At 48.2% G+C, this 26,218-nt stretch overlaps 2 protein-coding genes across 12 annotated transcripts in view; one reads left to right on the top strand and one right to left on the bottom strand.

The window, feature by feature from the left end:
* The window catches only part of CCDC191 (coiled-coil domain containing 191), a 21,037-nt gene extending 5,982 nt beyond the window's left edge, over window positions 1-15,055 (top strand). For 2 of the 4 annotated variants that reach the window (XM_037387605.1, XM_037387607.1), the window contains exons 6-16: window positions 721-877; window positions 2,766-2,956; window positions 3,719-3,968; window positions 5,313-5,782; window positions 6,296-6,390; window positions 7,935-8,017; window positions 9,379-9,480; window positions 10,598-10,741; window positions 11,944-12,096; window positions 12,443-12,597; window positions 14,101-15,055. In XM_037387605.1, the coding sequence (XP_037243502.1) occupies window positions 721-877; window positions 2,766-2,956; window positions 3,719-3,968; window positions 5,313-5,782; window positions 6,296-6,390; window positions 7,935-8,017; window positions 9,379-9,480; window positions 10,598-10,741; window positions 11,944-12,096; window positions 12,443-12,597; window positions 14,101-14,233 (1,933 nt within the window). In that variant the 3' untranslated portion in view covers window positions 14,234-15,055. The remainder of the gene's footprint in view (window positions 1-720; window positions 878-2,765; window positions 2,957-3,718; window positions 3,969-5,312; window positions 5,783-6,295; window positions 6,391-7,934; window positions 8,018-9,378; window positions 9,481-10,597; window positions 10,742-11,943; window positions 12,097-12,442; window positions 12,598-14,100) is intronic. The other 2 variants (XM_037387606.1, XM_037387608.1) reach the window with 2 other exon arrangements.
* On the bottom strand, window positions 12,604-26,218 carry ZDHHC23 (zinc finger DHHC-type palmitoyltransferase 23). Of its 8 annotated transcripts, XR_005104284.1 has the most exons (6): window positions 26,065-26,218; window positions 25,152-25,853; window positions 24,274-24,441; window positions 22,551-23,448; window positions 22,361-22,445; window positions 18,659-21,302 (listed from the first exon to the last, which is right to left on the bottom strand). XR_005104284.1 is itself a non-coding variant. In XM_037387616.1 (5 exons), exons 1-5 carry the CDS (start codon window positions 26,169-26,171, stop codon window positions 23,162-23,164), a joined length of 1,179 nt encoding a protein of 392 aa, XP_037243513.1. In that variant the 5' UTR covers window positions 26,172-26,218; the 3' UTR covers window positions 18,659-23,161. The 8 variants fall into 8 exon arrangements, 3 of the variants coding, with proteins under 3 accessions (XP_037243514.1, XP_037243513.1, XP_037243512.1); XR_005104283.1 differs by having other exon boundaries at window positions 18,659-19,375; window positions 20,803-23,448; XR_005104281.1 differs by having other exon boundaries at window positions 22,361-23,448.

Genomic DNA, 26,218 nt, shown 5'->3' with positions numbered 1-26,218 from the left:
AACGCTTATCAGCTCCTTTGGCTAAATGTAAGAGGAGTGGTGGTCCCAAAGGAAACATCTGTTGTTGCTCTGTCTTCAGACTCTCCCAAAAACTTTTATGTCTTTGTCAATGGCAGTTTATCATTAGTGGGAAGATGGGCTAAAGGTACCATTAGCCTTCCTTTCAGCCATTACTGTACTGAATCACAAAGTAGGAGCATGTTTGCACCACCATGCATTCCTTCCATCAGCTTTGTGGCCGCATCAAGCCTTGGTAGTGTGTAATGCAGCATGAAAGCCAGCACACATGCTCCCTCTCTCCCCTTCCCTCCCCGTCCTCCCCTCCCCAGCACTTACAATACTTCCTCTGCTATGAGAATAAACAGCATTTTTGCTGAGGATTCTGCAGAGACATTATTTTTGCTTCTGCTGAGCTTGAACTGTCAGAGATGTGACTCGTAGGGATGCCGTTTATTTGCTTAGGCAGCCCTGAGATCCTAAATCTTCTAATGCAAGTGCTTTGTTGAAATCTTACAGTTTTCTTCTGCATGCTACACTTTGGAAACACTCCAGACTTTTTAAACCATGACAGAGGCTGTTTTCTAAGAAGGCTGAGTTAAATAATCAGCAGCTTTCGAAGCTGCAGGGGTGGTTCTCTTAGGATTGGCCAAAAAGAGAGTGGAATCTGAGCTACAATACTTTTCTCGTTGTATTAGATCTGTATGTTTGTTCATTTTCCAGGGAGGGGAAGAGACAAGAAAAAAGTCAGAAGTTGTCAATGCAGGAGGTATCTATTACTGCATCACCACTCCTGGTCCCGAAGGAGGAGGAGCAAGGAGAGGAGAAACAGAGAAAGGCTCAGGAGCTGTTGCGCAAGATTCACACCAATAAGCAAAGAGTGAGCATCACCCCTCTTTGTCTGAGACCGAGTTACCTGCCCTCAGCTAACATTTGCAAAACTGAAGTAAAAAGTCCTGGTTATCAGAATTTTTTACTCCTTCCAAGCTGTCCTTCTGATACCAGGAAAGCAGAAGAGCAGGGCAAAAATGATCTTGTAAGACTAGGAGCGAGAAATCCTGAGCCTCCATCCCCACTGTGTCTGTGCCTCAAGTGTACTCAGTGGGAGTTTCACTTAGAATTGTGGAAAAGATGTGGTGCTCAGGACAGCTGTGAACATAGAGGCTTCTGCATTTGAGAAATAGGCAGATGCACAGAGGAGGCAGTGGAGCAAGATTTATTTTCCCTTGAGGAAGAAAGTAAAAAGGGGGAAGTGGCACAAAAGGTCCTGAGAAGACCTTATTGTGTGCATGGGAAGATATTTTAAAGATTGCCTTGCAGATCCTGGTGCAGGAGCAGGGAGAGGAAAGGGAAGTGCTGAGGCCTGGAATGAATTTTGAAGTGGGTCTCCCAGAACTGAAGTATGCCAGCACATCCACAGTAATGGGTTCCTCAGGGATCCACTCCCACTGGGGGCAGCAGGATATTCTGTGATATTGCAACAGCTCTTTCGAGGCAAGCATGCAGACTTTAGTAATTTCTAGTAGGAACCTATTTCTTTTACCCTCATTATCCTGTCACCATGGCCAGCTCTGGGTTAAACACCTAATTGTATCAAATACTTGCAATTAAAGAGCAATGTTTTTGTACTGAATTAATTTTATATGGGCAGTTTCAGCAAAGGGAATAAATTTCCCTGAGTGCAGGTATGAATGCCACCCATCAGATAATGGTTTTAATTAATAGATCAATCATCATTAACGCCTACTTATCTACATCTAGAATTTCTTTTATAGAAGAGTCCCACAGCTTTTATGGTGATTCTCCCCATGGCTGACTTCATCTGCCCGTCTGCTGGATTTGAGCTTGCCTACTGTTTAGCGGTACACAACCTCTCTCCAGCCCAATTTAAGCTATGAAGATAAGCCTGAATGAAACCACAGAACAATTTAGGGCTGGCATAATGTGAGAAGCCAGGGCTTAGCTGAGCTAAGCAATAGTGACACTCCGATTATTTTCCTAAAGCAGAAAGAAATGGCTAATGCATTGCATTTTGTCCGTTTTGTAAGTCTCCATTTGGAGATTTCAGTGAGTGAGAGGAATGCAATTAAAACAAGGCATTACGACAAAGGGGAACAGCTGAGTCCTGTGAGTTGACCCACTAGGAGGATCAAAATGAACAGTGTTGCGGTGACAGGGCTAGAATCATGGGGTAGATTAGATAGCAAATTGCTGTTCTGTACAATGTAAATCACTCCCAGAGGCAGCGAGTCTAATTACACAACAGGGGAAAGGTTTGGCTTCATGCTGGAACAAGGGTGAGCTTAGGTTGTGTCATAAATTCATGCTGGGAAGTATCTTAATTTTTGTCTAAGTTAGAAAAAAACACACCAAAAAACAAGTGGCCCATGGGAGATATTTGTGAACTGTTCTCAGAAGTGTTTGTAACTGTAGCATCTTAAAGACATTTTCTAGATTTTGAAATTACTTTCCTCTCTAGAACTTCTATGATCCTCACCCATTTTATTCCTTTATACTTGGTGAACTAAGTGCATTTCACTCAAAAGCATAAAGCCCCATGACGTTATCCTTCTAGTCCCTTTCTGCTTCTTGTAGAAGACCTGTACATGCTCTGCACTGGGTTTTTTACCCTCAAGGTAATTGTTGAAAGTGGGGATACTAAAAAGAATCTCAAAAAGGAAAGTCAAATAAGGGGAAGGGTTGAGAAGATCAGCATTTGTGTGACGGGCTGTACCTTCTCATTGGTTTTCTGAAACTCTCCCATGCAGTGCATGCAGCGACATTTCTCTGCTTGGCTGAAAGTCGTTCTGGAGCACAGAATTAAAATGGGAAAAGCCAGAGCCTTTGCTGACTGGAAATGCCAGTTGAAGGCCCTGCGAGCTTGGAGAAAATATACCTGGGCCCAGAAGGTAGAGCAGGAGACACAGCAATTGGAAGCTCATCTCCGAGATCAAAACAGGTAGTGACCCTACACTGTGGCACTCTTCCTACTGCAGTAGTACTTGGGCACAGCAGTGATCAGGGACTGTAAAAGGGGGTTGCCAGTTAGCCAGCAGGGGGAAAACGGTAGCTTTCTGAGAAAACTGCTACGCTGCCTGTAGTCTGCCAGAGACGCTGCGGCACAGATGAAAAGGAGGACAGAGATAAACAAGAGCTTTAGCACTTTGCAACAAGCCTGCATCTCACTCGCTCTGTAGGTATCTTTCCTGGCAATCTCACCCTGGCTTGCTCTGGACCCCAGAGAATACGAGGTGCCAGTTTATTCCTGATTAATATAGTTATTTCCTATTTCAGTAGCAGTACAGCAGAGATCATTTTGGCCAGTGTCTTTCATTGAGGAGGCTGTTGGATGAATTACCTATCAGCCAGAGAAAATTTTGCTCTTGCAGGTGTCTGGCAGGTTGTGTGGTGAGGCACTGCCACCTCCCCCTGTGCAGCTGGCAAGGGAACTTCCTCTTTCAGACCTGTCCTACAGATGACACAGGAAATTGCAAAATGTGAACTAGGGAAACTTACTTCAAAATAATGGGCATCCTTTCTGCCCTCCCACTCCTCCTTGGAGAAACTGTACAGCTTTGGAGTGCCTCAGAGTTAGGCCACAAAAAGAGACTCAGGAAATTATGGGGCCTCATGCCATAGCCTGGTCTGCTGTACTTGCTGCAATTGTTTCAAGCCTGCAGAAGTCTCACTCCTGTCGTAACACAAGTGCTTTCTCATTCAGGAAAAAACAACTGTCTGCAGAGCATAACCGGCGACGGCTTTTGCGCTGCTGCTTTCTGGCATGGCAGCGCTGGAGCCGAGCAGAGACAGAAAAGCAAGAGCTGCAGATCCAGAGGGAGAAGATGAAGAGAAAGATGGCACAGCTGCTGGAGGCAGTGTCACTGGGGCAGGGTGGTCTGGACAGGCCACTGGAGGTTAACAAGCCTGGGACAGCAGAAGTAAACCATCATCAAGATTTGCAGCAAGACAAGGTAAATCCTTCCCATTTTGTTTTTTGTCTATTGGCATTTCAGTACTCTTACAAAGTACTTCTTTTGTGCAGTCTGAAATCAAGAGTACATTGTCCCAGAGAAAAGCTTCTTTCCCAGGGTGACCCCCACATAACTGCCTGCAACTGTTCAGGAGGGAAGTCTTTAAAAATCAGAGGCAAAAGTGAAGGACAATGGATGCGTTTTAAAAATAATCTCTAATAATGACAAAGAACAACCCTTCATGTACTGTGAGTCGCAATGAGCATCCCACCCCAGATCGCTTTTGCTGAGAGATTAGTTACATCTTTGATGCCTGCTTAGACTTAAAAAGAATAATGCTTGACTGCGTGACAAGAGATTTTGTCATGCCAGTGCAGCTCTCTGGCTTTTAAGCATGGGGGAAAAAAGTTGTCAGTGGCTGTTTCAGATAATGTGCATCACAAGGAGGTGGGAGAGGAGAATCAGAGCTAGCTTCCTTAAATTGGCATTTATCAGGTCAGAGCCTGCCCTTCCTTTCTGTCTATAAAACCTGTACCACAGCAGTATCCCGATCCCAGCATGAGAGCTCACACACACATATTACAGGTCAACCTTTTAGTTTGCTTAAGTGTCAGCAAAAGTTGATTTCCTGCAGTGCTTGTATCATCCTAGTAGGCCCCTGTTTTTCTTCTGATGCACTGGTAAAATTTGTGCTGGAAGGATGAGACTGAATTTGGGGTTTGACCTAGGAATCAGAAAGCAGATCTTACATCTGATGCTTCTTCAGAGAAAAACCATGTGTCAGAAAAGGTACAGCTTCATTCTGCACTGTGCACCAGTTTCATGGTAATACTTAGCAAAGCTGGAGAAGAGGCACGAGGAAGCAGCACCTTGTACACTTCTCTTCCACCTGAAAAGGGATCAGCCATGTAGATCACTTCAACATTTTTTTCTTTTATTCTCCATCTGAGTTCTGAGTGGGGACAACACAGTCCAAAAGGGACAGTGCTAATCCCTGAATAATGAGCTGACCCCTGAGAAATGAGCTGTCCTGAGCTGTGCTCCCTAACAAAATAGTCAGGATATATTCCTGCCAGAGCTCTTGCCTGATCAGGATTTCTTCCTCCCAGTGAAATGGCACACAGCTCCCTAACAGTCTTTTCCTACAACCTGTTACTTTGTGCATAACAGGGCCCCTCTGCTGTGGCTAGGAACTGGATAAAGACCGCGCAGCTGAGATTACCGTACTTCTCAGGCATCTCACCAGATCTGCATTAAAGAAATACTTACTGCGTAGGAAGGGCAGAAGGGTACTTCATTCTAATCCATGCCAAGTTTTCCTTATTTCTTTTTTTTCCCCCCTAGCCAACTGAAACTGGACTCACACAGAAAGAACCTGACCAGACCAGAGACAACTCTCATTGGGATGCTGCTCACACATCTCATTCCCACAGAAAACCCAAATTTGCCTGGGAGATGACCGTAAAATGTGCAGCCCTGAGTGCCCAGGACCAGGCTGTGTACAGGAATCAAACAGCCACTCTCCCCCAGCAGTTTCAGGCACCTGGTCCAAAGCCAGCTCCTGCTTATGGTAGCAGTTTTGAACACTGTCATGACTTCCAGCGATGTCTGATTGAGGAGCAGCGGCAGCAGCTTCAGAAACAGCAAGAGCTGATCCTTGAACTGCAGGAAGATCAGAGGCTGAGCAGAGTTAAAGAAGAGTCAGCACAAGGCACGGCTGTAACCCAGCTGCTTAACAACTCTGCTTCACAAATCAGGGAGGAAAAACCGAAGATGGAAGAACAATCCAGGTGCAAGAATACAACCCGTTTGAGGTATATGCCCTCGATGAAGCAGGCTCAATTAGTCAGCATGTCTCATTCCTACTCAAGTTGTGCCAGAATTTGGCGGGCGCACTTCAGCCACGCTAGCATTATTTGCTCTTCTCTCACCTGTGACTTAGCCCCAAGGGTAGTATCAGGCTGGCCACAGTTCTCCGTCCTCCCTTTTTGCAATGGCTTGACATCATGTGATCCATACAGGATCCACTTAGAAACAGCAACACTAGAGTGTCACATGTAGTAGCAGCAGGGATTTATGTGGTTAGGAAAAAAGAAAGTGTCATCCTCAGTATTTCAGAACATGCAGCAGCCCTGGGTACTTGACTCCTTTGCAAGGATGCATCATTAATCCCATTTCAAGCAGAAGAAAGGTGTATCAGGGATTCAGAATGAAAATGCAGCACAACGGGGAATAGAAATTACAAGGCCTGTTCCTCAACAATAGGTGGTAGGTGTGAAACATCATTTGACCACATTCGTTGATGAGTTTCTGTTTTCTTTTCATAGTCCACCTGTTTCTCATAAGCCAGCAAACACCAGGGCAGTGATGCAAAGCAGGAAGCCCTCCAGCCAGCTGATCTCACCTCATCCCATACTGAAAGGTATTGTTCTAGGTAGCAAAGACCATTCCAGACCACTTCTCTCAACAGCTTGTCTGAGAACTTTTCCCTTTATTTGCCTCAGCCTTACTGGTTGATGACAGCATGCAAATAAAACTCAGCCCTCTTTCCCAGCCTGACCAGCGCTGTGAGAGGGGGATCTGTCTTCATGCCCAAGTCAGGCATCTGTAAAACCCGGGCCACTGCAAGCCTCTCAAGTCAGTGCTTAGTACGCAGTGGTGGCTAACACTTGTGATTGTTTCTGGTGTGACAGGACTTGGAGAGAGCAGCTCTGCAGGGTTTTTTTTGCTGTCAGTCTCATTCCCGTCATCGTACATTCAAGTAACACTTAAACTGACTAGACATTTTCATCTAACTTTGACAGAGGTATTGAGATTTCAAAAGGGAACTAAGTGCCTACCCAAGGTTTTGTGAGATAACAGTAGCTAGGGCTGGGGAAGGAGCTCAGGACCCCTGCCTTCTGTGAGATATCTCCCCCCCATGCCCACACTGGAACAGCATATACATGGTAAACATGCAGCACAACCTTTTCAAGCAGTAAATTAAGATCGGGTTCTGTTATATCCCTAGGTCATGTCCTTCCGTATCAACTAGGGGGTGGTCCTGATTGTCTGGAATATGATCATTGTGATGTTTTAACAGTTTTGGGATCACTGTGTTCAGCTCTGATGCTACCTAGTCTAAGCCATCACTCAACTCTGATTTGCCTGAACTGTATGCCTTAGAGACAGTGAGCATATTTTCAGAGCACTCAAGTGCTTTTTTTTGAAGATCCAAAAAAAATGCAGTGAATAAGGTATCGCTGGATGATTTTCCCTTGACAGAGAATCCTGCGACAGCTGAGAGGAGAAAACAATCTGAGGAAACCTACTGTGGTCAACACACTGAAGTCCCCCCAGTTATCAGTTGCTCTAGCCTGTGCCTTGTTTGCAGCTTCAGAAGCAGCAAGCATGGGTTCTCAACTCCACTGCATGTTCTGTGTGGTCCCCTCAGCACTGTAACACCTTTGCTGATAGCCAACAAGATCACCACATTGCAGTTTATCTCCCAAAAGAAGCATCAAGCAGCAGTTTCTCACTAGTGGGACCAAGTACCTGTGTGTCACTGTGGCAGGGATGCTTTCCATCATGAAATTGCCCTATAATTAAGCAATTGGAGCTTGCTGGAGACCTCCTAGCAATTGCTGCCAAATCAAGTCCCCCGAGCCTCAGCTCTCAAATCAGGGAAGACGGGGATAAAACCCTGAACACAGCTTCTTTCATAACAGCCTCATGGCTGTGACTGTCAGCCAAGGAGGGCAGAGTGAATCTAATTGGGTAGTCCTGAGTCATCTCTTAAATGTTTGTGGGTTCCTTGTTCACGACGCTGCCAGCCGTAAGAAGCAGCAGAAAGCAAGTCCCTTTGTCTGGCCACTGCAGGTCAACAGGGGCCTGGCAGTAGAGTGAAGTGGTCATCCTTGTTCACCCAACTTCTGCCATTATCCTATAGCTCGTTTCCACTAAGCCTTACATCCTCTGTTTCTATAGCTATGGAGGAGAGAGCAACTCAGCGGGCAGAACGGAGGAGGAAACTAGAAGAAGCCAAGCAACAAAGAGAAGAGGCAAAATTGGTAAGGGAAATGGAAAGTGTAATATCTCTTTCACACCATTCCAGTTACAAGAAACGCTGTTTTAACCCCAAAGTTAGAGACCAAGAAAAGGCCCTTTATATAAAACGGGAGTTTTATAGCTTGTGAGAAAGCAGATGTCCAGCACACATCAAAAGGAGTAGTTAATACTGCATTTGCATATAGTGACAGCACTAGCTGTGCCATATCTCAGGCAGACACTTCATGTTAATGCAGCTGCAATTCTGGAAGCAGCCTCCCTTACTCCCAATACTTTTTTAACACCTACCCCGTAACTTGTCTTTGCCAAGGATGGGAAGGATGGAAGTGCTTGCAGACATCCACTTGACTGGACCTGCCAATGGTGATTTCCCTTCCCCTGCCTTTCCTGTCTGGTCATGTGCAGTTCAAGGACATGCAGTCTCACCCAGTCAAAATCCTGCATCTTTCTAGCAAATCTCTGCTGAAGAGAGAAGATACTGACAATGTTTGCATAGTTAATACCCAAATTCCGTGACACACATCTAACAGAGGAGCCGCCTTAGCTCCAGGGCATTAAGCTGTTACTGAAAACATGGATAGTAAATTGTATTAGGTTAGAAAGCTCAGAACTGGGGGTCCTAAAACAACCAGCATTTCTTCCTTCTGCAAGCAAGAGAGGTGCACTCACATACACAGGAGGCTGAAATGAGCTCTAGAGAACGCTAACCACAGAGTGGACAGACAAGCACCAGGTTAGTTTTCCTCACCTGCAGTTGCCACAGTTGTAGAAATCAGGAAGCACAGTCATAATAATCATGCATTATGGTTCCTGTGGGTTTTAGGCCTTTGATACATACGTTGAGAGTGAAAGCTTTGTGAAATGAAAATAGAGTGGGGTTTGCAAGGGGAGTAGATAAACATTCAGAGAAGTATATTTTGCCAAGTATGGCCAGTACCGAAGTACCTTCAGTGTTTGGAGAAAGAAATGTTTGGGTACCTGTAATGCTGCTCTGCATGGAGAAGTAAAACTTCAGAGCAGAGCCCAGGGCTTCAGAACTGACTTCAGCTATCAGGTTATCGATGAATAACTTGGTGTATGGCTTAATTTTTTTAGAGGAGGAGTGGGCAAATACTGTAAGTTAGGGCAAAGATAGATAGACAGATAGATGTAATAGAAAGAACAGTCCCTTCTTCCTCTCCCTTCCACTGTTCACTGTCCAACACAGATCATGTCTAGTACGTGACAAAGTCTGTTTCCTTCTGAAGCTTCAGGTGCTGGTCCATACTAGAGGAATACTGGGAAAGCTTAGAGGTCTGTGTTCTCTGAAAAGGTCACTTGCACCAAATTAAATTTTACCTTTCTCCATTTTCTCCATTTCAAGGCCCAGCTGAAGGCTGAAGAGGAAGCACGACAGAGGAAAGAGGCCGAGGAAAAGAAAGCTCAGCAGGAAAAACGACGGGAGGAGAGAAGGCAGCAGAAGCTGGTGACCAAACACCTCACCTGTTTCCCCCCCTTTAGCAGGGATAGGGAAGCGGAGCCGTTACCCGCTAGCACTCACTCAGACCAATGTGAGCTGAAGGTCTTCATTAGCAGAGCAGAGCCGCTATATCCACTCACCACCTTCCCCCTTTTTGGCAATATTAGAGGAAGAGCCGTGGACTGAACGTGTTATGAAGTATATATTATCTGTCTCATCAGCAGGACTAGAGGGCCCAGCCGGTGGGCCTTCACTGCTGAGGTACAGCCACATAAGCCCCCCCCACTGGCAGCATGCTCAGCCTGCTTTCAGACTGCTCCTTCCACTTGTATCCCCCCTCCAGTATACACAATGATACCAGTCACAAACACACAATTTAAAAGTAAACAAGCCTGACAGTTAGATTGGGGGCAACATTCCACCTGAACGATAGAAGCTTCCTCTCCTAGGAGCTAGCCTAAGAACAGTCCCACTTCATTATTGTTACTTGGAAATGAGCTGTCCTGATAACCCAAATAGCGCACTTGAAATCCTACAGGAATTTGACCTACAACTACTGCTCTACTTGGACTGAGCGTTTTAGGATGTTTGACCTTCATCCCCGAGTCTCAGCCAAAAGTAATATTGTACAGTTACATAACACCCACTATTTAGGCTAGACTAAGAGGTAGGGTCCATGTGTAAACTCAGAATCATTTCTGGACATGTTTTCAGTCCAGTTTTATAAACATAGAAAGCTGCCCTCCTCAAAGCTCCCCTCCCCACATGATGAAGCCCCATGAAGAGGAGGTTCCTGCTGTGTCAGCACTGGTGGTAGCCACAGACTATGTATCTGCTACAGTAACACCAAACTGCGGTGCTGAGGGAAGGCCACGTGCTCATACATGGCCCAAGGAAATGTCCAGAAATACCATCATCTTCCAGGAGAATTTTCAAGACCATTTGCTCCGCTTTCTACCACAGGTTCTAGTACACAGGGTCATGTCTGGTCTGCACTGCTAAAGATGCAGATCCCCATTTCCTGTCAGGTCAGGACCTCCAGCTCCAGTGTGATAATCCATTGGTATTGCTTAACATCCTTTTTACCCAGAGTGAATCAAAACTACTGCTCTTTGTATTGTAGAAAGAGCTGGAGAAGCAGAGGATGCTGGAGAAAGAGCAGCAGCTCCAGAAAAAGGCCAGAGATCACTATGAGAAGGTCCTGCTCAGAAAACTGGGAATGGTGCCATGGAAAAGGTTGAGGGAGCGAGCCAAGGAAAACCTGGTGGTAAGTGCTGAGGAGAGGAAAGGACTGGTGCCATGGGAGGAAGGGAAAAAGCATGGATGCAGCACTTAGCAGAAGCCTTAATAGGCTCTTAAGCAAGGTAGAGATGGAAAAGCAAAAAATCTCCCTGCACATCCTGACCTGTATTAGCTCTTTAAATCAGCCCATCTGACAATAATCATGAAAGGTCATCAAAAAGCCACAGAGTTGTCATCCTTATTTGTAGCTGATTAAACAGGAACCAAAAGGACAGAGAAAGGAACGAATTTCAATCTAATGAGAAGTCATCTTTTATTAGCCTCCACTTGTCTGCAGTACTGCCACGTGATTTGATGCCAATAACACAGTGGGAGTTAGTTTAGTATGATACAGCCAAAAAAATAAATTGAAGTTATATGACGTGAGCCTGTTCTCTTGCTCCACAGCAAAGCCAATCAGTAAGATGCTGCCAAGCCACTGTAGTTCTGGCAGTTAACCCCAGCGTATCGCTAGGGTTTTCCCTCTCTCTGGAGTTGCTGCTGGTGCAGCGTTGGCTGCTGCTAGATGTAGGACACCCACAGGTGGTAATCCAGTGATCTGCTCTAGCCTGGCCATATCTTCAGCACAGAATAGCAAGCGGTAGCTTCTGAGACCTTGACACGTAAATATTGCTAATGAAAACATTTTTGTACATGACTGAGCTGGCATGCCTTGTCAGAGGTGGACTAATACCACTTGCCGTATCCTGAAGATTCAGCCAGAGCCCAGGGCTAAGCTGGCAAACTTCCATTTAAGTCACTGGAACTGCAGCTACTTACAGCACTCGAGCAAATGCACATAGGCCTCCGGCTGGGAGGGAGTAGAGGGATAGCAGCTGCTCCGAAAGTCCACCCTGCTGGCCAGCGTTATGGACGGGGCTGGACTAAACCGTTACGGGCCGTGCGTCTGCTTCATTCACAACAGGTTAAACTGAGCATCTAATTAATTCAAAAGGCTGTTCTCTGGAAGTGACACAGCAGTAGCCTGATAGAAACTTGTCTTGTTCCTTATGCTGATCCCTCCTTGGGGGAACCTATCCTGTAAGTTATTCAAGCTGTCAGAGATCTGCATTTTGAGGGGCCCAAAAAGCTGAGGTGATTTTCTCGCGTACCCGATTTCCTGTAGCTTTATGTTTATGTAATCACTAGTTGCAGTCACCAGCTGCTGTCTCTGCTGTCTTTACTCAGACGGCACAAAGGCACCACTGCTTGGGCCTGCAGAGGAAGTGCCTGGTGTCTTGGCTCCAGGACACCCAGAGGAGCCTCACAGAGAAAGCGGCTCAGGCTGAGGACTTCTATTCCTGCATGCTGCTGCGACGGGGCTTCAGGAACTGGCTAAAGGTTTGCCTGCACCACAGCAGAGAAACGATACCAAGCAAGCTACTGCTGCCACACTTCCCCCTCACTGGAGTGCCGCTTCATACGCTTGCAGCCCAGCCTTGGCTGAGTTGCACTGTCCCCATTCCAGCAACGTCTTTCCCTTCTTCAGAGACCTTTCAGCTCACCGCTTTCCATCCTCCTCCTCCACCTTTGCACTCTCACCCTGCTCCCTGCTGATTTTCCTCCACTCCTGTCCCCATTACCCTTCACTGCTACAGTCTCAGCGCTGCTCTGTTTCTGGTTTATTGGGCTGGGGGTTGGGAGGAAGAAACCATTTTTCTCCTCTTTCTCTGTCCTTCTTCCTTAGTACAAGGATTATCTCTCCGGTCTGGAGGAGAGAGCGAGTGCCCTCCATGCAGCCTGCCTCATGAGGAAGTACTTCTGGGCATGGTTTGATCTGATCATGGAAGAAAAATGTACCTTATGGGAGAAGCTAAAGATTGCTACCGAACACAGTAACAAGTAAGTGCGCTCCCTTGCCAGCAGTTCTTTTTACTTAGGTTTCATATAACTTACAGATTATTATTTTAGAGACCAATTTTGACAGATCAATTGTGAGCTCCCCGAGAACATGTGAAACAGGTTCTTTACTGCTGGTATTTTGTTTCTGTGATATGCACAGACAACATCAGCAGAGGTTTCTGGTAAGAATTTTCCATGTAGCCTGGAAAATGAAACGCAGTAGTAACTTTCGCAGGACTTTCAAACCTGCTGAAAGAGAATACAGTGAAAGCAGGTAAGTAGCTGAAACTTTCTAAGCTGATTAGCAGATCCAGCCAGGCAGCTTCTGCTAAAAGCTGCCTGAGGAAAATCTTTTAAGTACAATTATAGCAAGCCAAATGATTGTGCAGGAATTACATTGTACTGCTTTGTCCACAGCAGATGATTTAGTTCACAAATCCAAAGGTGATCAACTAGAAACTCTGCTTAAGGAAGCTCTCCCTTTATGCCATTGTCAACCTGGCTTGACAGTGAGAACTGCAGGAGACAGTTCAGCCCATCATGACTGGAGCTGGATGCAGCCAGTTCACTTCCTGTCCCGTAACTGCATTAGCCATGCATTGTAACAGGAAGAAAAAAAACTATTGTCAAAGTTCAGCAGAAAACAGAAGCGTGTTGACGTACCTCATCATGAAAGCATGCCAGCTGCATGGAGTCACGAATAGGCTGCGCCTGTGCATAGCCCGAACGGGATCTGCAGCACCTCGGAGGAATAATTAAATTAAATTCACCTCTTGCATGGTAGAGCAAACCTGTTCTAGCTTGCTGCGTCAGTAAGATCAGAACAGAGCGCAGTTTAACCCAACAAGCCATCAAACTGAAGGAACCAGGGAAAATTCAGACCCAGAAAGAGACTAGATTCATTCTATGTATGGTCTCATATTAGGAGCATAATCACCTGTCATTCCTCATTCTCTCTTCCCCCAGCGACTGGCCAAGGGCAGTTCAGACCTTGGCATAGCAAACTATTCTTTAGACAGGACCATTGCTCCCTATGGCCCCTATGGGAACCCAAGGCAAGGCACCTTTGGTGGGGTGATTAAAATCAGGTAAGAATTAAGAGCCCAGCTGCCTGCGCTCACAAGCAGTTGGTCAGGACCAAAGGACCCTGCATTTTTCCTGAAGAAACTGCTTTCAGAGACTCTGTTTATTCTTCAAGAAACATCTTTCATCTTCAGAGTGCTAAGCAAACACCAGCTAATGAATCCTGTCAGGGGGAGGAGCAAAATTCTGGAGGGAGAGGAATAGAGAAGGGCAATGTGTTATTTTTCCCTCACGTGATTGACATATTAATGGAGTGATCTGCATGTAGATATTTAACATGTCACAGCCCAGACTAGCAGCAGAAAGGACAAATCCCGCAGCTGTTATAGAGGAGTTCCCCCCTCAAATGGAACTAATCTTTTGATTACCTGTTGTTATGTACACGTCACTTTGTTCCTTCTGTCCCCAATGTTTTTTAAGGAGACTCACACTGAATGCGTTCAAGGCGTGGAGGCAGTACCCATTACTGATGAAAAAGGAAAGAGAGAGGGAGGAAAGGAGAAACCAGCTCCGCAGGAGAGTAGCTGAAATTCTCCCCAACTTCCGAACGTGACAGAAGAGAGTCAAAGGAGACTGGGAAAGGGGACAGAAAGACTGATGCTGTTCAGTGCTGTCTTCCTGCTGACTGAAACAAATCCAAGGGGAAGTCCTGTCCAGTGCAAACAGTCTCACAGCCAAAGGAAGCTCCCTGGGGTCGCTGCTGTCGTAAACGAAGCATATATGAAAACTTCTCTGATGGTTTTGTTTTGCACTCCAGGGGGTTATTCCCCACAAGGTCCTCCTCGTGTGAAGTCTCCGTACGAGTGTCTTGGCTGGTGGCAGCACGGCCTAGGTAACCAAACCCTAGCACAGAGCGTGTTTCGGGCCAAGACCGTTTCCACACGCAGAGCTGCAGCACTGACACAAATCCTCCTCCATCACAGGAAGCACAGGACTGAACTGCACCTGTTTTTCCTTAAGCAGTCACCTGGTGCTTTTCTGTTGCCAGCACTCTGTAGGGTGACAGCCTGATCAGAGAGCAAACAGACCCGACTGTCAGCTGACCCCTAACCACTACTGTGAACTTGGCCACCCAGAGAACAGGTTCTAGCTAACTGTGCCAGGAGAGTTTGGATGGGAGGAGGAGAGGGAAGAGCTATTTATGCAGATCATATTTGCTAACAATCCAGATCACAGCATCGTGTATGAACAACCTAAAACCTGGATTCTTTTTCAAGGGACTGCCTAGTTCACAGCACTGGCCAGCTCACAAGCACTGCGCTTTGATTCTGGTGGCAAGCAGCAATTCCAAGTTTATAAACCTCTATCTTCTTGTCATTTAAACATTTTCTAAGCTGTTTAACTGTAGTATTAAAGGATGTATTGTGCAAGTCTATCTGGGCCTTTTTGCTTGATCCAGCACTTCAAAACACCCTAAAAATCCAAGAAAAAGGCAGGCTGCTTTTTTACATAAGCTAAAGCTGACATGATTAAAATGAAAGTTTCCTATCACTGTTCAAACTTAACCTGCAGCACAGTGCAGACAGGGGAATGCCGTTAAGGTACGGCATGTCTTGTCTTAGCAACAGCATAAGGCAGGAATCTGGAATGACTTCCCCCTCACAACAAGACAGGCAAAGTTCTCTCCAAAAGCATTTGGCAGTACAGGGAGCACTTGGGTAATGCCAAGAAAACAGTTTACTGTTATCTGTTGCATCAGGTAATTTTTAAAACCTGTATATGCACGGAAAGTTTCCAATAAACCCGAATCTGAAATGAACACAACTGAGCTGGTGGTGCTAATTGTGTCAGAGGCTGTCTGGGTGGCACTAGACAGAAGTCCAGCGTCAGGGGCCCAGACTGGCACCAAGCGCTGCAGGCGAAGTGGTACAGGGCAGGTCAAGGTGCCGAAGCACAGCAGCAGGCTCCAGAACTTTAGCATTGGGAATTTGTCCATGCAGAGAGCTCACGGGGGTGCAGTCGGAGAGCCCCTCTGCCCAGAAAAGCCAGGCGAGACTCTCGGCACAGATCTGAAGACAACTGTCACTCCCAGGTGACCCCCCACTGCCATCCTCTACAACCCATGGATGTTTACGTCTCCCAAAGGCTGCTTACAGACCTGAGCACCAGCAGGTCAGATGAGCGCATTATCCCAGTGCAGGGAGCTGAAGGTGCCTGCGTGGAGTGTGGGCGAGCACAGACCATCTGGCTGCATTAAAAAGCAGATTGTGAGAGGAAGCGATAAGCTGAGAGGGCCGAATAACTTGCCTTGCAGGAAAGAACCGGCACTGCAGAAGGGTGGCATCATTTGCAGAGGACTGAGCCAAAGAGGCAGGGAGGAGCGGGGCTGGGGGCTGAGCTACCAAACTGACACCCCAGGGCAGCCAGCAGCCACACTTGGTGCTACCAGCTGCAACCCAGGGGCAGCCAGCAACCACGCTGGGTGCTACCAGCGGCAACCCAGTTTCCTCTTAGCGCACTCTCTCCCTTTGGAAGCCTCTCCCACGTAGTGCCTAACGAGCTCCTGGAACACCTCCGAATCAGCTCTTACGCTCCCCAAGTACTGGTGGCCTTTTCCCAAGCTGACTTCCTCCTTACCCAGGCTTGGCAACAAACAGCAGGGAAAGTCTCCAGCCCACCATCCATCTGGATTCACGGCATAAGGAGGGCAGCAACCCAGAGGATGAGAGGTGAGGGCATATCCTTTCTCAGCTAGAGAGAAGGAAGCGTTACAGCCAGCCGGAGACAGGACATGCTGCAGCTGTAAGGACAGTAGCAGGAATACAGAGCAGCAGAGTGGGTGCACCCACGTGCAGCCTGGTCTTGACCCCAGCAACAGGCTGAGCAGGTGTTGGATCTGCACCTCACAGCTGAAGGGGTGCCCCAAACCACTGGCTACTCAGGGGAGTATCCCGTTTACTGAACTGCAGATTCTTTCCCAGCAATGCCACAGTTGCACATTTTGTTGTCGAGGCTCACAGCTCCCACTCACCATCCGTGAAAATAATACTGCTTATGTGGATTATAAATCCCCCCCAAAGAACTCCAAGTACTGTCAACGCTTGCTTTAGAAACCGGCCTTTGATTCCAAAACTCTCACCTTCAAGGGTTTTCTTCTATTCTTAGTAGCCTTGAAAAACTGATTCTCCAGGTAAGACACCGTTTGGTTGGACATTCCAGCAGCAAGAAGCCAGAAGATCCAGGAGGACCTGTGCTTTGGCACCCCTTTGCCCTTGCCTACTGCTAACGCAGCGCTAGCACAGAGCTGAAGCCTCAGCTGGATCCAGCCGAAGGACAGGGATGACGTTGAGGGATCAGGCGCATGCACGCTGAACGTGGTCTGAATCAAAGGGGAGAGGAGAAGCCCCTCGACTTCCCCATTCAGTCCACACCTGGCTGAAACAACTCCTGCCTCCTTGGCAGAAGCAAGGCTGTGCCTGATGCTGCTGCCGAGAGACTGCCCAGGACACCCCTAAAATCCCTGGCATGATGATAGTGTTTTGCAAATTAAAGCTCCAGCAAACATTTCCCAGCAGGAGGGTGACATACAGAAAAGCTTGTTAGACCAAGGAAACAGGTTCAGCCTGCAGCTGTGCCAAAGCATCCCTCCTGCTCCGGTGCTTGGTTAGACACAGATGTCAATGCCTTAATGCTGGTCATCAGCCCACACTCTCACAGCTCAGGCACGCTCCTGCCTGTCAGCTCCTTGCTTTTCTTAGCAAGAGAGGGAGGTGGCTGCACAGCCAGACTTTCCTTCTCCTGCACAGGGAGGGAGAGAGGATTTTCACTTCGGTGCAACAGCAAACGCAGAAGTGACTGCAAACTCCCCTTCCCCCTCCACTCCACCCCCCGCAGACACCTGCCCTCCAGAGTTCCTTCATGCTTTCCGAAAGACCTCAACCAGGAACATCTTCTCCTCGGTGAATCTGTACACCAGTCCTTCAAAGCCTCCAAGGCCCAGCTCAAACTGGACTTGAAACACTGCCTGAAGCACTAAACCATTCCCTCTGCCTCCTCCCAGGCAAACGAGACTGTAGCTGGGGACTGCAGTTAGCCTGGGACGGGTCCACGCACCACTGCAGGCTGATCCACAGCTCGCATCTTGGCCGGCCTGTTACGGACACCGGCCGCAGTAGCACACCTTGGCCTTCCCCAGCACCAGCTGCCACTCCAGGCATGCTCCTGCTGTGCGGGGGGACATGGCAAGCCGCAAGGGGGGGAAAAAAATAAGAGCTGGGGAGAGGCAGTAGTCTCACGTGACCCTGTCATCAGCACTGGAGTTAACGAAGCTGGTGGCTGCTGGGGTGTGAGAAGTCTTGACACGTTTTCTGCACACACCGCTCTCACCTAACTACAAGCCCGGCTCACTGCTACCGCAAGGTCCTCGTTGTCAGCGAGTGCAAAGTAATCCTCAAAGAGAAACAGCTGAACAGCAGGCGCAAGTACCACCCAGGCAAATCAAAGCAGAGCTCTGGGAACAAAAGGCACCTGTGATTCTACTCATTGAAAGTCATCTTGCCTTTCAGCAGATGTCCCAATATACCAACAGAATCAAAGGCTACATCTTTTCCCACTGCACAGAGAATATCCACATCATTTCCAAACATGGCTTAGAAGAGGGTTTAAATTAAGAGACTGTTCCTTTTAGGGGTTCTGGATCTATTGTGTGGGCAAGTGTAGGAGGGCAAGCCAGACACTGGACAACAGGCTGGGAGCCTGATGCCACTCATAATGGATTGATTGCTCATGGGATGCAAGATCCTGGTTCAGATCCCCACTGTGGGGGAACATCCCTAGTTTCCAGGCTATCGAGAACTAACAAACCCAAAAATTAACTCTTGCTGAACTGGAAGAGCACTTGTTTCCTAGCTTTTCCGTAGCCTGTTGCTCCCTTATTCCCAAGTTCAGCTCACACATAAACAGCCATGAGATGATGGCAGCTTTTGTTCATTTGACCTGGCTGAGCATGTTGTCATAAATCAACAGGCCACTCCACAGATCATTTCTAATAATTTATTTTGATTCATAATTGCATCCATTTGGAAACACTGAATATGATGCAAAATGGACACATGCGCGCGCACACACCCCCCCCCCCCAGTCCTTTCAACAAAGCTCACAAATATGTTTCACAAAGTTTCTTCCTAAAGCTTAGAGTGGAAAAAAACCCCACAACCCAAACCCAAACTACCCATTCTCCAAGGCAGACAGTTCTTCCAGAGCCCATCATTCTTCACATTATCATTACAGAAGTTCCATAAAGACAAGATCTTGGGAGGCTGACTTCCCACATTTCAGAAAGAACCTCACCTGTCTGCAGGAAGATTTTTGCTGTACAAACATCCTGATAGCAGAAGAAAATCCTAGGAAACTGTAGAGTTCTTCACTGAAAGCAATACAGGAAAACACATCCATAATCACACACACTTCCTGCCCTAATGAGGCAATATACATTCATATAGAAGGAAAAAACCAAGCACATTATTAAGACATTAGGCAGTGAGGCAGTACCCATTTTATCTTCAGGAGACATTTTACAGCAAATGGTTTCATTAAGACACTTTGAAGAAAAAAAAAAAAAAAAGCACCATCATAGCATGACGGCTGAAACGCGATTAGGAGTCACAAGCAGCGCCAACTCAGGCTCACCAGTGACTTTTGTCATTTGAGGACAAGTTAAATGGAGAAACAGTCGATGTGGGGACCTGTGACTTGCCTACAAAAAAAGCACAATGTCAGAAGACACAGTTAAAGAGTGCCAAGCCACCGTTTACAGGGTGTCTCTAATGGTGCACAGTTCTTACAGTTACCAAACAGCAGGGTGCTGGCATTTGAACACGGGGGGCATTAACACTACAACAGCAGCAACATCAGAACCCTGGCCCTTTAAGAGTTGCCCTGCAGAAGTCCACACTAATCGTGAAACAACAAATACCTTTTAAAAGGTCACGGCTAAAGCAGGATAAGCTAATTTCCAAGTCTGGGCGGAGAAACCTCAAGGCTAGCTATTACCAAAATCCTTGCCTGCTTCTGACCAGCTCTAGGTCCTCTTCTCTTAGGGAGAAACTTCCCAAGGGCCAGCAGAGTACTGTTTTACTGGTTTACCATCTTCTAGACTGCCAGGTACCTGCACATGGTTTTACAGGTGAGACACTGGTCCAGCACCAGTCCTTACCTTAAGGCCACAACACGTGAACCACAAGTCACCTGTCAAAGGCAGGCTGCTCCCACTGCTCCAACACCCAGGCAGCAAGGATCTAGGCAGCTGCTAACACAGCGAGCCCAAGGACTGACCCGATGCCCAGGTTTTAACGTTTTTCTACCAGTGTGGCCAGCAACAATCTCGGCAAGAAAATACTTGGAAAAGCAATTGTCCCTTTAGTGCACAAGAGATCACAACAGTCTGCCCTTGCTACAAGTACAAAAGGGACTGTTACCCTTCAAGGGCTTCTTGCTAATTCTTAGGGCTATTAAAAGGAAAGCTCCAAAGTATGTATCTGAAGCTCGCAACTCCTCTACCCTTTTAGATGCTTTTTAGATATCCTGTTACTTGATGCTTCCCATCTCCCAAGGCATTCACAAGGTAAGTCCTCTGGGGAAGACGCCAGAATGGTAAACAAGAGCCATGTCCTTAAAGAAAAAAGTCACCACTGCTATGCAGTTTACAGCCCTGTGAACTTCCCGTTGGCTGGGGAATCAGCACTGCAGCCTCCTCCTAAAATACCCAGCCTTACAACACTTCTCGTGTCCTGAATGGTTCCAGTTCCCTCTGCAGCAAGTGCAAAAAGAAAATTTACTTTAGCACTTCACCCCCACAATACTGGAGTGGGCTTGACCAAGGTAGCGAACGGTTATGTTAGTCCAGCACCCTTTGTTCCTAATCTATGCCCCAAAGCCCACGCTGCCTGGGAGGCCACCACTCCGAGGGTCTCCGTATAAGCAGTTCAGATGACATCTCCCATGCCAGAGCTCACCAAGAGACAAGGGATAAGGCTACGCTGACAGGCTGCAAAGCAGTGACCAGTCTCTGCCCGTAGGAGACTGAGCCCAACAGAGTCAGGCAATCCCAGGGAAATGACCCGCGATCTGCTCTGCGCTGCTTTCCCCCAGCCAGGGGTAGCAGGACGCTGAGAAACCACTTACCTCAAGCCTGGGAACACTCCCAGAGCTTATCCAGCTCACGGGTGCAGGATTTCTGCCCACGTAGCTCACAGGGACAGAGGGGTTGGCTACCTCCGCTGCAGGGGTTCATTTAGCCCAGGATGTCATTCTGCCTTCATCTTCCCAAGTGCCAGCGGGATGAGATCTGAGCAGATCACAAACCTGCTAGCCCACAGCATCCTGCTCTCCAGGGTTGCCAGGCTCCAGTTCATCTCAGCAAGCACCACAGAACGCCTATGTGCCATAGAAACATTTACAGACAACTCAGGTGGAGGCAACGTCTTTCTGTGAATTCAAACTCCTAGGGTCAGGCTCCAAGCTCCAAACTGTCAGGTCATAGAAGAACAGATAGCACAATCTGCCTGGGTGTCTTTTTTCTTCACACTAGGGCCAGGGAAGCAGCCAGAAACATCTTGGTGTGTTTGGTTAGAGGCAGGAAGCAAGAGAGGTGTCCCCTTTGCCTCCATATAAAGGATTGCTCACTGGATGAAGAGAGGTAAGAGGAGATAAGGGACACTCAGTAACTTTCTGCACAGCCACATTCCAAGTACAGCTGCTCCTCAATTATCTGCTGGTTATAGAAAGTGCCACTTGAGGAAACCAAACAGTGCAAGGAGGGACAGGTTCTTCACCTTAAACAGGGACACATAATCAGGATGTCACGGCAGCGATCTCAAGAGTCGCCCTCAACCCTCTCACCTTTTGGCACCAGGCACCATCCTTCAGAGATAATGCACAGCAGCGCACAGTGCATTTGCATCACTCAGCCAACATCCCCCAGCTGCCTGCCACACAAGCGGCATCAGATCATCACAGCTATGATCTGCGCATGCTGCGCACACATCTAAAAACATCAGTAGCTACAACAAGGCTCTTCCATCTGCTTCTGCATCTCAGGCCCAACTCTTGTGCCATGGTCCCAGGCTTTTCCAGCTAGACCTTTCACATTACTGAAGGGCCAACAACATACACAAAAGGTTTAAAACAAAAAGCGAAAAAAAAGGAGGAAAAAAAAAAAAAAAAAAGACCCCACGCACACAAACCAGAAACCATCGTCACCAAAACCTTGGTATTTCAGCTGAAGCTCAAGCCCAGGCAATAGTACAGTTGCAGGCTGATGAGGAACAAGTGGCATCCTTGCAGAACACATAATACATTCATTCACCTGCCAGCTCAGGTCATCTGCCACAAGAAACAGATGGCTCCAGCACATCCTCTCCCTACATACGCAGAGGCTGAACTGTTCCTTGGCTTCCTAGCTTGAAAAAGCAGATCTACAGTAAGGCAGCTCCACAGTGACTGGGTTGAGAGGAGACAGGATCACTGCGTTATTAGCAACACAACAGACCAAGATGCTACCTACCAAAAATGCTATTAGCAGAACTGTCTGCTCTCCCACAGGCTCCCTTCTCCCATAGCCAGAGAGAGGAAGGTAGTTTCCATAACGCTACAGTAACACCAGACAGCACTCTTGTTTTCCCCTCAGCATCCGCTGTTACATGTTGCTTCAACACGTCTCCTCCTTACTTGCTATAGTTACCTGCTGTCTCCTGTCACAATCCATAATCTGAGCAGAAACACTCTGAGGGAGATGAGCCAAGCCTTCAAACCAACACAGACCCAGCCTGCAGAAAGAACGATGAGATTGAAGATGACAGTGTCTTCTCACCCGGTCGGACAGATGGGGATGGAATAACAACTTTATGGGTTAAGAGGTGAAGGGAACTTACAGAGTCCTACAGAAATGTTGCTCACAAAGGCACTTAGTACAAGCATGTATATAGCTGGATGGAAGAGAAGATAGGAAAAAATAAAAATTAAAAATGCACCAGAGAGGAGGGAGCTGTTCAGCGACTGCCTAGACGGTCTCTTTTAGCCAAAGAGCCTGGCTTCTGCAGTGGTCCATCTGTTATCTGTTTGTCCTCCTGACATCTCTGAAATGCCACATGCAGGTACGAGCCAAGGATTCCTTAACCTCTGCAGGAGCCAGTGCTCACTCTGAAGTCCAGCAGTGGGTTCCTCTTGATGCCAGGGTTCACACCTAATGAAAACTCAAGTTCTCAAAACCTTGTGCTCTTCTTCCTGCCGAGCTGAGCTGCACAAAGCTTCCGACAGTGGAAAAAGCAGCAGGCTCCTCCTCTCCAGGTCTGTGCATATGGCTTACTGCTTTCTGCATCCTATTGCTGGCTTCCAGCACACGAAGAACCACTCTGCCTGGGAAAGCCTCTGATGTTGTCAGTGACGGGATAGGCAACCCATACACCGACCACAAAGGAAGTGTGTGGGAGGAGGGAGTCCTAGTGGAAGGGGCCGTTCCCCTGCTAAAGAAAGTCAGTCAACATCATCGACAGAAAAAGGTGTCACACGATGTCTTCAGCAGAGCGCTGTGGAGGAGAAGACCCCAGGCTCAAGAAATGGCCCCAGTTGCATAGGAAACCCCTGTTATACTGGCCAGTGTCTATCACTAACCCACCCAGGAGCCTGCGCCCAGTGTTGTCCCGCAGAGCCAGCCGAGCTTCCCTCTCAGTCACGTTGTAGCTGATGTTCAACAGCTGGATAAGGAGGATGTATCCCATGCCAGCTGTTACAATGGCACAGTACCACACACAGGTGAACGACAGAGCAGAGCTGGCAGCAGGGAAAAAGATGGGAAGGAAGCCATTTAGTTTTGGAGCAGCTGTTTTAGCATGACTGTCCCTGGTAATCACTATCCTTTCAAATCCCTGTCTACATCTGCCACAGTGATCTCACTTTGCTGCTTTCATCAGATAATCCTTGAAGGCTTTCCCAAAATTAAAGCTTCAGGGCTTACTTAACAAGAGCTTTTAGCACTACCAGAGCTACTCTTGCACATTGCTACTGCACTACCTAGCTCTTTACTCTTTCTGTTGTAAAAGTACTGGGTCCTTATTCAAGGACACAATGATGTTCACGCTCAACAGATCACGAGGGCAGAGTCACTCATGCTGGTGTACTCTGCCCATCAGTGGTAGCGCTAGTCTCTGAACTCACGCCTGATGCTCCTCACCGCCCTCCCTGCCCGATATTAACGCTGCCTGTTCTAAGCAGGTAACTCAGTGGGACAGTCCCTTGATAAACAGTGAGGGATGAGAGGAAGAGACAGCACAGATTCCAGACTGTTCAGACCATTACCTGCACCTGGGGGCAAACATATTTAAGGGCGTATCTATATAGGACAAAATAGACGGACTTCAAATCCCAGCTCCTCCAACAACTTCTTCCAAATAAAGGGTGATCTCTCCCCGAGTCTCAGGCTCCACACCTTGGCAAAAGCAGTAATGCATCACTGCTTTCCAGAGCTTCTTAAGGAGCACTTTTTGGTCAGATTTGACAGCCAACACCACTGGCCTAGAGCACAGAATGATGAACAGGAACTAAGCTGCCTGACCAAGCCTGTTCCCACCCCAGCTCTCTCCCAGACAAATCTCTCACCTGTAGTCAGAATAGGCCCCAGGGCAGTAGAACAATGCCACAAACGGAGTTCGGCCCCTACAGATGGTGTGCAGGGTCAACGTAATTCCATACACAGAGGTGAGCATGAAGAAGGAGAGTGCAAGGATGAATGCTTGATGGTTCTGCTCCCCTACACAGCTGTTAATCCTCCAAAAGGAAAGAAGAGAATACTTTGCTTAAAAAGAAAAGAAACTGGCTTCTCTTTCCTGCTCCCTCCCCCAGCTGTCAAGAGAACCTAATTTCTAAGGTGCTTCTATACAACACAGGCTAAGAACTTTGAAATACATTCAAGGAAGCTTTATAGCTTTTTCATGGAAAGGTTATAGGCACAAGTCAATAAACCAGTAGGGCAACAGTAGTAGACTGTTTGCCTCAAACTGTTAACAAGTATGGTATCCTTTGCTGAGACATATCTATACCCTGCTGCTGCTTGGCTCCAGTACTGCATGCAGACAGGCAGCTTTAGGCTCCCTTGCCCCAGGAGAGCACTAATGCAATTTAACTGCAAGACTGCTAGTGCTCAACAGACTGAGCCTAAAAAATAAAACAAAAAGCCACTCAAAACCACAGGCCCAAAAAACCCTCCCAAATGAAAACCAGCAGAGAACCAGAGGCAATTCTGAAGTACGCTGCAGAAGTTATCAGCTATCAAGTCAACCCGCTTACAAGAAACAAAGTTGTTTAAATTGTTCTTTAATACAGTAAACGCACATTTACTGTTTTAAAGGACATCACCAGGTCTTGCACATAAGAACAGCAACCCCATTCAACAGGGACTGTAAAAAAAAGAATCTAACTTAAAAAGGGAGAGAACTTGAAAGAGAGGGCGTGTATAGATTCAGCAGTGCAAAACCTACCAGACACAGTGATGGTCCAGTCTCCTTACGCACCGGCCACAGAGCCGGCAGTGCCCTGCTCGGGCAGGTCTGACCAGCTGGCATTTAGCACACCAGTCCTTCTTCACACCTTCTGGTTCCTCAGCTGACAGCCTGGAATAGCCTTTGGCTTCCCCATTCACAGCACGGCTGCTGGCGGCTCCTGAGGAGGTGACGCCATGGAGCCCGTTGGAGCTCCCTCTAACACTCTTGTTGGGCAAACCCTGGTGCGACACCTTCTCGTTGCTTGCTGGGATGGGGAGGTACCCGGGGTCCTTCTTGGCTCGAGACAGAGCTGCAAGCATAAGAATTACCCCACAGGTGAGAGCGACCACTTGGGCATACCCCACGCGGCCGCGGGGAACCACCTCCTGCAGAAACACGTAGTACATGTAGCCCAGGGAGAAGAGCCCCAGGCTCAAGAAGAAGAGAGTCCGCTCCTTCCTCCTGTGGGTGAGGTAGTAATACCAGAGCACCAGCACGGGCAGGGATGTCAGGATGACCAGCCCCAGCAGGAAGTGCAGCGCGGCGATGTGGAGGAAGACGGGCAGCAGCACCAGCGGCGGCACGAGGCTGACGTTGACCTTCACGGCCCCTGCGAACCAGGGGACCCGCACCCGGTCCGCGACCGTGTCGGCGATTCTCCCCAGAGCTCCCGGCGGCAGCGACCGGCACGTCAGCCACCTGTTGGGGGGAAGCGCAGGCACCGGCTGGCGGGCGGCCGGGCGGGCAGCCGCGCTCCCCGGCCCTTCCCCGGCCCCCGCCCGGCTGCCCGAGGGCGGCCCGCACCCCCCGCTGCCCTCCCCTCAGCGCCGCTGCCCCGGGGTCCCTCCCTCCCGCCAGCCGAGGCCAGGGGCCCGCCCGGGCGGCCCCGCGGGGGTGGCGGCGCCCTCACCTCTCGCAGCCCTCGTCCAGGTCCTCGCAGTCGCAGCAACACGCCGCCAGGTGGTTCCTCTCGCCCCTGCGGTCCACGTACTCGCAGCAGCAGAGCGGCTCCTCCATGGCCGCCCTTCCCCGCCGCCCGCCCCTCAGCCGCCGCGGGGCGCGGG

Source organism: Falco rusticolus, chromosome 5 (genome assembly GCF_015220075.1).
Source record: "Falco rusticolus isolate bFalRus1 chromosome 5, bFalRus1.pri, whole genome shotgun sequence".
NCBI lineage: Eukaryota > Metazoa > Chordata > Aves > Falconiformes > Falconidae > Falco > Falco rusticolus.
Note: the sequence above shows the minus strand (reverse complement) of the source record. Positions and strands in the feature narration are given on the sequence as shown.